General features: G+C 45.2%; 1 protein-coding gene across 1 annotated transcript in view; it reads left to right on the top strand.

The window, feature by feature from the left end:
• LOC126251658 (UDP-glucosyltransferase 2-like) overlaps window positions 1–12,307 on the top strand; it is a 101,216-nt gene that overhangs the window by 49,399 nt on the left and 39,510 nt on the right. The window contains exon 4 of the mRNA XM_049952228.1: window positions 2,917–3,379. Coding sequence (XP_049808185.1) covers window positions 2,917–3,379 — 463 coding nt within the window. The remainder of the gene's footprint in view (window positions 1–2,916; window positions 3,380–12,307) is intronic.

Here is a 12,307-nt window from a genome sequence, read left to right as displayed (position 1 = left end):
TCACATTTTTTGTGGTACGATAGGAGCATTTTTCGTTGTGGTTCCCAAGTTTTACTGTACCATAATTTTGACTTTAGAACGCCTTGTTGACTTGACGATGACTGATCCGGTATAGGTGTTTTTATTGCCTTTAGAAACATGTTGCTTATATCGAGTCAACGGATAAAGCTTTCACAAAACAAGAGGACGACCATTAATTACTTAGCCATTAATTACTTATCTTTGTCTACCTTCTCAGAAAATTTGAACCGACCGGCGCAAATTTGAAACAACAGTGACGGGCGTAAAAATACTCACAAACATATATTTTTTGCACGTAAAATGCGAATCAGAATAGATTTTTGGAAGTTGGTTTCCAGTTTTATCCTAAGAAAGCATTTGTTATTTATTCGAATCTAAACCGTTTCCGCTCATTCAGTTCACGTGATAACGGATTTTAAGCGTAACATTTAGGTCGATTTTAAACCATCATAGTCTATCTCGAAAACGGATAAATGTTATTGGACAAAAGAGTGAAAATCCCATTCTGGTCGATGACATTCCTCGCTCAGGCCGCCCAAGGGCTACTACTGCAGTGGATGACCGCTACCTCCGGATTATAGCTCGGAGGAACCCTGACAGCAACGCCACCATGTTGAATAATGCTTTTCGTGCAGCCACAGGACGTCGTGTTATGACTCAAACTGTGCGCAGTAGGATGCATGATGCGCAACTTCACTCCAGACGTACATAGCGAGGTCCGTCTTTGCAACCGCGACACAATCCAGCGCGGTACAGATGGGCCCAACAACATGCCGAATGGACCGCTTAGGATTGGCATCACGTTCTCTTCACCGATAAGTGTCGCATATGCCTTCAACCAGACAATCGTCAGAGACGTGTTTGGACTCAACCCAGTCAGGCTGAACGCGTTAGATACACAGTCCTGCGAGTGAACCAAGGAGGAGGTTCCCTGCTGTTTTGGGGTGGCATTATGTGGGGTCAACGTACGCCGCTGGTGTCGGTGGACGACAATTCGCGCCCCCATCGTGCACATCTTGTGAATGACTTCCTTCAGGATAACGACATCGCTCGACTAGAGTGGCGAGCATGAATCCTATCGAACATGCCTGGGATGAATTAATAAGGGCTGTTTATGGACGACGTGAGCCACCCACCACTCTGAGGGATCCACGCCGAATCGCCTTTGAGGAGTGGCACAATGTGGACCAACAGTGCCTGGATGAACTTGTGGGTAGTATGCCACGACGAATACAGGCATGCATCAGTGCAAGAGGACGTGTTACTGGGTATTAGATTTACCAGTGTGTACAGCAATCTGGACCACCACCTCTGAAGGTCTCGCTGTATGGTGGTACAACGTGCTATGTGCCGTTTTCCTGGGCAATAAAAATGGCGGAAATGATGTTTATGTTGATACCTATTCCAATTTTCTGTACAGGTTCCGGAACTCTAGGAACCGAGTTAATGCAAAAAAATTTTAATGTGTGTAAATCCACCCAGGATTCCTACGGGGAGCACTAAGTTACTACGGCCTGGCTAATTGCTTCTGATATGTAGTGATGTATACAAACTTTCCTCTAGAATCAACCTGTTAGTGAAAACTGTATCAAAATCCCTACATTAGTTCCAGAGATAAGCCATGACATACAGATAGAAAAAGACGGCTGGGGCTTTATAATATTTGTAGAAGATACAAATAAACGTGCTAGGCGCCTTTGTGATATGTATCTTACAACGGAGAGAGAGAGAAGGTTCAAATATTGTGGCGCTCACTCATACCTGAGTTGTCACATTGCTGTGAAGCTGACCAGCCTAGGTTTCTCCGGAAACATGACCTTATGTTACTTAGGCGATGAAGAGTACAATTTCCTGAAATATAGAGCGTAATGAATGCAATTTCAGCGAACCAGCACGTGCGTTATAAGACATTGTGGTTAAGAGCAGTCTGTGAGTAATGGTCATTTCGAGACGTAACCTAGCTCACGTCTGAACAAACATCTGCTGTAAACAGAACCTGGATTCATCCGAAAAAATGACGTTTTGCCATTCGTGCACCCAGGTTCGTCGTTGAGTACACCATCGTAGGCGCTCCTGTCTGTGATGCAGCGTCAAGGGTAAACGCAGCCATTGTCTCCCAGCTGATAGTCCATGCTGTTGCAAACGTCGTCGAGCTGTTCGTGCAGATGGTTGTCTTGCAAACGTCCCCATCTGTTGACTCAGGGATCGAGACGTGACTGCCCGATCTGTTACAGCCATGCGGATAAGATGCCTGTCATCTCGACTGCTAGTGATACGACGCCGTTGGGATCCAGCACGGCGTTCCGCATTACCCTCCTGAACCCACCGATTCCATATTGTGCTAACAGTCATTGGATCTCGACCAACGCGAGTAGCAATGTCGCGATACGATAAACCGCAATCGCGATAGTCTACAATCCGACCTTTATGAAAGTCGGAAACGTGACGGTACGTATTTCTCCTCCTTACACGAGGCATCACAACAACGTTTCACCAGGCAACGCCGGTCTACTGCTGTTTGTGTATGAGAAATCGGTTGGAAACTTTCGTCATGTCACCACGTTGTAGGTGTCGCCACCGGAGCCAACCTTGTGTGAAAGCTCTGAAAAGCTAATCATTTGCATACCACAGCATCTTCTTCCTGTCCGTTAAATTTCGCGTCTGTAGCACGTCATCTCCGTGGTGTAGCAATTTTAATGGCCAGTAGTGTATTTGTTACAGCGGTACGGCACTGTAACCTCCTTTTATAATGGCTGATCCACCTCTAGCGAGATCTTATGGTCACTGCCGCATTACACAGGAATGCCAGGATACTTTTGATCAGATACTGTGGAAGCTTCGCTTAGTGATGCTGCCGAACGGCTGAGACACAGCTGGCGCTTCCCTCTGTCGCAGGTCCAACAAGCAGCAGTACGACCTGGTGATCGTGGAGCGGCTGCTGACGCCGTGCTTCTACGCGCTGCAGCACCTCGCCGGCTCGCCGCCGCTGGTCGGCTTCGTGTCGCTGGGCGCCTACCCCTACACCCACTGGAGCCACGGCAGCCCCGACAACCCGGCCTACCTGCCCAGCTGGGTGCTGCCCTACTCCGACCACATGACCTTCTGGCAGCGCCTCTACAGCACCTACTTCTGGCTCTACCTCAACTACGTCTGGTTCTACGTCGTGCTGCCACGGCACGACAAACTCCAAAAGCAGTACTTTGGGCCCGAGGTCCCGTCCATCTATGAACTCGAGAGAAATTTCAGTTTCATGATTCTCTCCAATCATTTCATCGAAAACTACCCCAGGCCGAATCTGCCAAATTTCATCGAACTGACTGGACTCCATGTGAAACCGGAACTGGAGCCTCTTCCGAAGGTACATTATGACTCATATAATTCCAAAGCAGTGTATAGAAATGACGTTTGTTAAAAATAATATCAATATTTATACAGGGTGTTACAAAAAGGTACGGCCAAACTTTCAGAAAACATTCCTCACACACAAAGAAAGAAAATATGTTACGTGGACATGTGTCCGGAAACGCTTACTTCCCATGTTAGAGCTCATTTTATTACTTCTCTTCGAGTCACATTAATCATGGAATAGAAACACACAGCAACAGAACGTACCAGCGTGACTTCAAACACTTTGTTACAGGAAATGTTCAAAATGTCCTCCGTCAGCGAGGATACATGCATCCACCCTCCGTCGCATGGAATCCCTGATGCGCTGATGCAGCCCTGGAAAATGGCGTATTGTATCACAGCCGTCCACAATACGAGCACGAAGAGTCTCTACATTTGGTACCGGAGTTGCGTAGACAAGAACTTTGAAATGCCCCCATAAATGAAAGTCATGAGGGTTGAGGTCAGGAGAGCGTGGAGGCCATGGAGTTGGTCCGCCCCTACCAATCAATCGGTCACCGAATCTGTTGATGAGAAGCGTACGAACACTTCGACTGAAATGTGCAGAAGCTCCATCGTGCATGAACCACATGTTGTGTCGTACTTGTAAAGGCACATGTTCTAGCAGCACAGCTAGAGTATCCTGTATGAAATCATCATAACGTGCTCCATTGAGCCTAGGTGGAAGAACATGGGGCCCAATCAAGACATCACCAACAATGCCTGCCCAAACGTTCACAGAAAATCTGTGTTGATGACGTGATTGCACAATTGTGTGCGGATTCTCGTCAGCCCACACATGTTGATTGTGAAAATTTACAATTTGATCACGTTGGAATGAAGCCTCATCCGTAAAGAGAACATTTGCACTGAAATGAGGATTGACACATTGTTGGATGAACCATTCGCAGAAGTGTACCCGTGGAGGTCAATCAGCTGCTGATAGTGCCGGCACACGCTGTACATGGTACGGAAACAACTGATTCTACCGCAGCACTCTCCATACAGTGACATGCTCAACGTTACCTTGTACAGCAACAACTTCTCTGACGCTGACATTAGGGTTATCGTCAACTGCACGAAAAATTGCCTCGTCCATTGCAGGTGTCCTCGTCGTTCTAGGTCTTCCCCAATCGCGAGTCATAGGCTGGAATGTTCCGTACTCCCCAGTTCGCAGATCAATTGCTTCGAACGTCTTCCTGTCGGGACACCTTCGTTCTGGAAATCTGTCTCGATACAAACGTACCGTGCCACGGCTATTAACCCGTGCTAATCCATACATCAAATGGGCTTCTGTCAACTCCACATTTGTAAACATTGCACTGACTGCAAACCCACGTTCGTGATGAACACTAACCTGTTGATGCTACGTACTGATGTGCTTGATGCTTGTACTGTAGAGGAATGAGTCGCATGTCAACACAAGCACCGAAGTCAACATTACCTTCCTTCTATTGGGCCAACTGGCGGTGAATCGAGGAAGTACAGTAGATACTGACGAAACTAAAATGAGCTCTAAGATGGAAATTAAGCGTTTCCGGACACACGTCCACATAACATCTTTTCTTTATTTGTGTGTGAGGAATGTTTCCTGAAAGTTTGGCCGTACCTTTTTGTAACACCCTGTATATGTGTTTGGAGAGAGAGAGAGAGAGAGAGAGAGAGAGAGAGAGAGAGATAGGTTTTTGATTGAGAGTTTTACTTTAAATCGTAACTGGTACCTGAATTTTGGTTGCTGCCTCCTTGAATGATCAGCTTCTGCACCAGTTGTTGACGTATTGCAATCTGGAGGAAGTTATTGTTCTTTAAGGTTTAAAATACGACTCTGATAGTTACTTGGCCGTATTGCGGGTAGCTTTGAGCCCAAGTTTTCCTAGCTTTTCATACCTAAGGGACCACTGTTGTAAGTAAGTAAGATCAAACAGCAATCTGCTTTCCGTGAGAAAAGGAGATTGCTTGACACACAAACTTCCTTCAAACTACACGTCCTGCTACATCAAAATTGGTCAGTGGAGTTTAGCACCATACTATTGTACAAGAACATTAGCCAATTACTGTTATTAAGAAATTATGAGAGGTTGTTGCTTATTGAATGAAAACTGTAGAGAATGCATTTCTTTTCCTGTATTTTTGTGAACTTTGTACACTTGTAGTTCTGTCGATTGATAGACGGCAACGACAATGAAGTTCACTTCCTTTTCCAAAAACAAGATATTTCTATTCTTCACTTCCAGAAAATTTGTATACATAAATGTTTGGCAACTCTTACACATACTTCACTCGGTTTTATCACTAAAATATCAATTTTCATTAAATGTAACAATAAGTTCTGAGCGACGGCCTAGCAACACGTCCTCTTTCCACAACATACAGATTAACAATCTTTTTTTAAATAAAATCAATTGTGGTTTTTTTTTTTTTTTTTTTTTTAGTCCATACTCAAAGATTCTCTAATACTATAGTTGCGGGGATTGCACGCTAAAGAGTTTCTTGCTGTCCAGCTGCGTTTCACTTCACTTCACTTCACTTCACTTCAAGTACTTTTTGAATCACATTTACATTTACGGTATTTACATACATTACTGAGCTTCTCAGAATAAAATCAGACACAAATTAGTTTTTAAAAAAAAGGGGCAGTGAGGCTCACACAACATCACAAGTGCAGAGAAAGTATATACAATATAAGCGTCAGTGATAATCTTAATAGCAGTCTCGACTGAGATGTGATCAGCAGAATCCATGAGTTCTAAATCACTGCAGAAGTGGTTACGTGACACGATTCTGACACTATTACTTACGATTTAATAGTTACGATTTAATACTTAATTTGCAACCGTTATATAGTTTCTCAAAACTTACGGACGGTATACAGTGAGTAAAGCAACACATTTTCTTTACTGAAAGCAATTTCATTTTGTTCAGAATTCCAGTAGACCGTATTATTCTCTCCACTCTTTTGGTTGCAAAACCCTATTTTTCAACACATTCTCCGTTCAATGCGATGACCTTATGCCACCTAACTGGGAGGGACTGTATGCTTGCATGGTACCACTCTATCGTCGACGTCGGAACCAACGTCTTGTTGCATCAATAATCCCCCCGTCATCCACTACTGCTTCCCGTGGAGTGCATCCTTCATTGGACGAAACAGATGGAAGTCGGGAGGTGTGAGATCCGGGCTGTAGAGTGGATGAGGAAGAACAGTCCAATGAAGTTTTGTGAGTTCCTGTCGGATATACAGACTAACAGAGGTGGCCAGTTGAACAGTGAGCTATTTGACTATAAGCCCCCGATGACCTCGTGTGTTACATCCACAGATCAACACACATGTGCGAACAAAAAATTTTTATTAGGTGGAGCAAGGCCACCGCTTAATTTTACAAAAAGATAAACTTCCTTCAAAAAACAAAAGGCTTCTTCTCCTACAAAAATTTTATAACAAGCCAGATAATTATACCGTCTTATTGAATTGAAATCTTAGCAACTGAACTGAATTTACGTTCCTTTGTCGGGTTTTCTCTCGACACTTTCCGGCGGATGCCGAGGAAGTAGAAGGGCGCAAGGGCCGGGGTCGATGGCCGGCGTAGCGAAGAGTTTAGCACCTGTACGTTCCGGGTGCCTCGACGTATCTTCCGGGCCGCAGTCCGCGGCGGGTCGAAAGACGCCTGCTTCCCTTTCCTCCGGCTGTTTAACACGGCGGCTCCAGTCTTCCTCCGCTGATTCCGGAGTGATGATTGGCGGTCCCTGATTGGCGGATGGTGATATCATCGTGTGACCATCCGCGCCGGAAAAAGGCTCGTGCGCGTGCGTAGTTCGCGGCTGATTGAATGTTTGGCGGGAACGCTTCTAGCGCCAGCTGTCGGAACGCTCCGGTACTAAGTTGCAGGCGCCGCTTAACGCTGCCGCGGTAGCGGACCGTTGCGTTTGTGTGGCTGTGCGTGCCACGGCATCGTGTGTCTTCATGTTCAACACTGTAGGAGTCACAGCTGTATGCAGTCGGCTAGCACGCAGGAGATCAGATGGGTTTGCGCGGTTTTGTCGCGATGATGACACATGCCTCTCCCAACAACTCACCGCGCTTTTGTTCACTGACAGATCTCCACAGACGTTCTGCAGCCGCCTATGAATATCTGGGGTGCTCTGGTTTTCTGCCAATAGGAACTGAATGACAGCATTCTGCTTGGAACTCACCTCCGTTACAGACGCCATTTTGAAAGCCACGTATAGCGCCGTCACCTGTTCGTACTTCATGGAACTGTTGCAGCTGAAGCGGGAATATTCCAAGATGTCCCAAAAGAAGTTCCGCATTATTTTAACCGAAATTGGCTGAGGAAACAGATGTTGCATTACTTATTGAACGCCCTTCGTAAGTAATAAGACGTGTGATAGTTGTACGAAACGAAGTTTTACGTATTCCGTTCACAACCAGGGTATTAATGTCGCAGAATTTACCAACCCCACTTTGGCCAACATGCGAGCAGGAGGCCAACGAAAGCATAAGTTGAAACGATTGTTACCCCTTTAGGCAACTCTTGGTTTGGAGAAGAATTTTGCTTTCAGAATTTTTGTTACCAGCAAACGCCCTTTTTGCCAATGGCTTTGGCACAGTGGTGACACTGGTTCGCGCCAGATCAGCGAAGTTAAGCGCTGTCGGGCGTCGCTAGCACCTGGATGGGCGACCGACTTGGACTGCCGACACCTGTTGGCAAGCTGGGTGCACTCAGCCTTAGTGAAGCAAGTTGAGGAGGTACTTGTCTGAGAAACAGCAGCTCTGGTCACGGAGGCTGACAACAGGTGGAAGAACGGTGTGTTGACCGCATGCTTCTGCGTATCAGCATCCAGTCACGCCTGTCGGCTGAAGGTGACACGGCGGTCGGTCGGTGCCGTTGGGCCTTCCATGGTCTGTTGGCTATGGAGAAGAATTAAATGATCTTTTTTTAATGTACAGGAAGAGTTAAATTTTTTTGACAATATCTTCTTGTATATGATGGTTTTCTTTTCTCAAACAACAGCATTGTTAAGACGGTCCGTTTTTAAGAATGGCCATGTAGTTAAGCATGGGTGCAGTTTAGCAGAATTTCGTTATTCCTGCAGATTTTTAGTTCCTGGATATATTTTAGTTTCTAAAGTTTAGTTAAAAAAGCATCCTTCCACAAGATTGGAAGATTTTAGTTATCAGGAGAATCTGAAATTCATTTAGAGGATTTCAGTTTCATTTAGAGGATTTCACGTTGCCACTAAATCCTTAATCATAAAGCAAGCGCAGTAGCAAAGAGGGACGTTTCGCAGAAATATACTGTCAGAAACGAAGAAGCTGTTCTACTTCTTACCTTTTTTCAGCTCATTTTCCGTGGGAAAGGCCGGTGAGGGTCAGAGGTGAAGGCAAAATACCCTGCAAAATTGGCGAGCAAGTCCGGACGGAGGTTCTAAAGTAAATCAAAAACAGGTGGCTTAGCGGTCAAGTCAGTAGATTCCCATTAATGATGAGTAAAGTTCAAATTAGTCTACCGTCCTCCCGATGTATGTTTTGCGTGGTTTCCTTAAGTCAACTACGACCAACATAGCTATGAGTCCATAAAAAGAATAGGGCATAGTTTTTTCCTCACCTATGTCTAACCCAACATGTGGACCGATAATCTACTCGTCGACGAGTAGTTAAACCCTTATTTTTCCACCATCGTTTTCCTCAAGTGTTGTCACACAAAAGCTTTATGCTCGACAGTGGAGAAACTATTTCTTTAAAGTTTCCACCAAGATCCGCCTATACCAGACTGGCAACCTTGAGAGTGTGTGGGTTTTAAAAAAATGGTTCAAATGGCTCTGAGCACTATGGGACCTAACATCTGTGGTCATCAGTCCCCTAGAACTTAGAACTACTTAAACCTAACTTACCTAAGGACATCACACACATCCATGCCCGAGGCAGGATTCGAACCTGCGACCGTAGCGGTCACGCGGTTCCAGACTGTAGCGCCTAGAACCGCACGGCCACACCGTCGGCCGTGTGGGTTTTATTTTGTCAAGTTGCGCAATGGATTGATCCAATAAGTACCCTTTGGCTCGTGCAAGAAACAGTTTCCACCTCACACTACTACAGAAGTCAGACAGACGCTCCTAATGTACCAACAAGAACTGCTTGAAAAACATTCAGCAACAAATATCTTCTGGAGTCGTCTGCTGTAAGGAAAAGACACAAAAATATTCTATATATTCTTACGTAACTAGTGGAATGCTTGGCTACGGGAGTATTGCTAGTTAGTGTAAGAAAAACATGGAACGAACGAAAAATATTATTTATTACAAAAATTCTGAAAAGTCAAGTGGAACTTTTTCTTATAAAATAATAACAGGTTCTTTTCGGAACAGTAGATTGCCTCTATGGATAGGAATGCTATTTTTTTTCAAAGTATGGAAAGTTTCTTTTTTCCCTTTACTTTGAGAATGTTATTTACTCGGCAGAATGGCTGAGAGCCGCGCCTACACAACTTGAATAACTTTTATAGACACGGTCAACGCTGTCGCATGAGAAATGTAGTGGAGTTTACTGTTAGGGAGGACATATGGGGCTCGCATACGCTGTAGCGCATAATACCGTGAGCTGCGATGACTGCTGCCTGTGTCGCTCGATGCTGACAAATAACACAACTGTGTCTTTCTATCTGGATTGACCTTCGCCAATCAAACTCTGCCTACACCTTGATGAAGTCAATGACTCCTATTCGCCCTTAGTCTATTGGCGTGGTACACCAGTCAGATAACCAGTCCACCGCGATGCCACTCAATATTCGTTCGCAGGCGTTTAACTAGTACTCTGTCCGTGTTCACATCGCACAATAAGTGTGACGGCCAACACAGTAAACAACGCTTAATCGCCGGCGACTCAATATAGTCACTCCGATTCGCTAATGACAGAGGTGCGCTGTCCCAGTGAAGTACTGAGGAGAGACTTTGTTCCTCGCTCTTTGCATACACGTACGAGCACACTCGCTCTCGTTACGTGTTCCCGCTCCAAGAGCGGCAACGGAATGGCCCCTTTTTCTGGAAAAGTTACAAGGTTATATCACTGACTGCCTTCCCCCACTCCTCTGACTCTTTGTGTCAGAAATATTCCACCAATCATATTTGTTCTTTTAAATGGTAGAATGATGTTTCATTTAAGTCGACCAATGCGGAAATCTGTAGCATCTCCGTTAGGCGTATACTGTCATCCTGTAAGAACTCCATAAGTACTCAGTCGGTCCATGAAAAAATGCGTCTTCTGTGTGGTCCCACACAATGTAGCGTAATTTGCTTTTAAGTAGAACACGGGGGTCGTTATCCCTTTGCTCTGGCAAAAGCTGTCTTCTCTCTGGGCGGTCGCTTCGGCTGAAGTATGTATGTTGTTAATAATGGCATGTGGCTAGGGCCTCCTGTCGGGTAGACCGTTCGCCTGGTGCAAGTCTTTCGATTTGACGCAACTTCGGCGACTTTTGCGTCGATGGGGATGAAATAATGATGATGAGGACAGCGCAACACCCAGTCCCTGAGTAGTGAAAATTTCCAACCCAGCCGGGAATCGAACCCGGGTCTTTAGGATTGGCAGTCTGTCGCGCTGACCACTCAGCTACCGGGGGCGGACTGTACGTTGTTGACCCAGCCCTCTGAAGGGACGGTCTTCCCAGCAGGGTGGTTTCTTCTTTAGAACGAAAATTACTGTGGCCGTCATGTTGTGTACGCCAGCCTCGACTTTTTTCAACCTCGCTGCGCACTTGGGATTTACTTATTAGATTTGCATATCGCTTACATGAATTCATACAAAACTGACTCAACCTTATCGATTTTGGGTTCGAATGAAGCGTCTTGATGTTCAGAATACGAGTGTGATGATGGAATATGTAAGAAATGAAGGTCAGGAGACCACGCCACCTTGCAACCTAAGCAGTTCGTTACAGGCGCTGCAGACACGGAACAGCTGCGCCAAAGAAGGGCGATTATTTAGTGCTTTCGATGTGGGACCCTTGTGTTGTATCCTAGGAGTTCCATGGAAAGACAGTATTAACAACAAACGAATTCTCTCCAAGACCGCGTATTTGTTCATCCATGGGAACAAGTTGTATACCATATACCAGTGTTCCTGTTGCCGTATTAATGTATTTGGCATGTTTACCAAGACGACCAAGCCAATGTTCCGAGAATTTTTTTTCGTCATGTTCTGCAGTAAAAACCTAAGGATCGGGTATCCACCTGACCTCGCTAGTCAGTAGCTCACCAGCATGGTCGCGCACCCTAGCAGCCAAAACCTTACAGCATGCTTCCGAACCGCCTGAGACCTTGCTCAGAGCTGATTCTTGCGCTTATACAGGGTGAGGAATTATTTAAACAGAGAAAATCTTGGGGACTGCATGGGACAACAAAACAAACATTTTTCTCTAATATAATATACATTGAGTTGACGAAAGCCATGTAATACTTCATAAAACCGTGTCGGACCTCCAACTGCCCAACATAAAGCAGAAACTCGATGTGGTATGGACCCATCTAGCCGTGGTAAGTCCACTGCAGAAATACTAACAAGGGAACCTCCCCACCGCACCCCCCTAAGATTTAGTTATAAGTTGGCTCAGTGGATAGGCCTTGAAAACCTGAACACAGATCAATCGAGAAAACAGGAAGAAGTTGTGTGGAACTATGAAAAAAATTAGTAAAATATACAAACTGAGTAGTCCATTCGAAGATAGGCAACATCAAGGTGAATGGGAGTCTAGGAGCGCCGTGGTCCCGTGGTTAGCGAGAGCAGCTACAGAATGAGAGGTCCTAGGTTCAAGTCTTCCCTCGAGTGAAAAGTTTAATTTCTTATTTTCAGTTTATGTGACAAACTCTTATGTTTTTATCACTTTTTTGGGAGTGATTATTACATCCA

This window comes from Schistocerca nitens, chromosome 4 (genome assembly GCF_023898315.1).
Source record: "Schistocerca nitens isolate TAMUIC-IGC-003100 chromosome 4, iqSchNite1.1, whole genome shotgun sequence".
Lineage (NCBI taxonomy): Eukaryota > Metazoa > Arthropoda > Insecta > Orthoptera > Acrididae > Schistocerca > Schistocerca nitens.
Note: the sequence above shows the minus strand (reverse complement) of the source record. Positions and strands in the feature narration are given on the sequence as shown.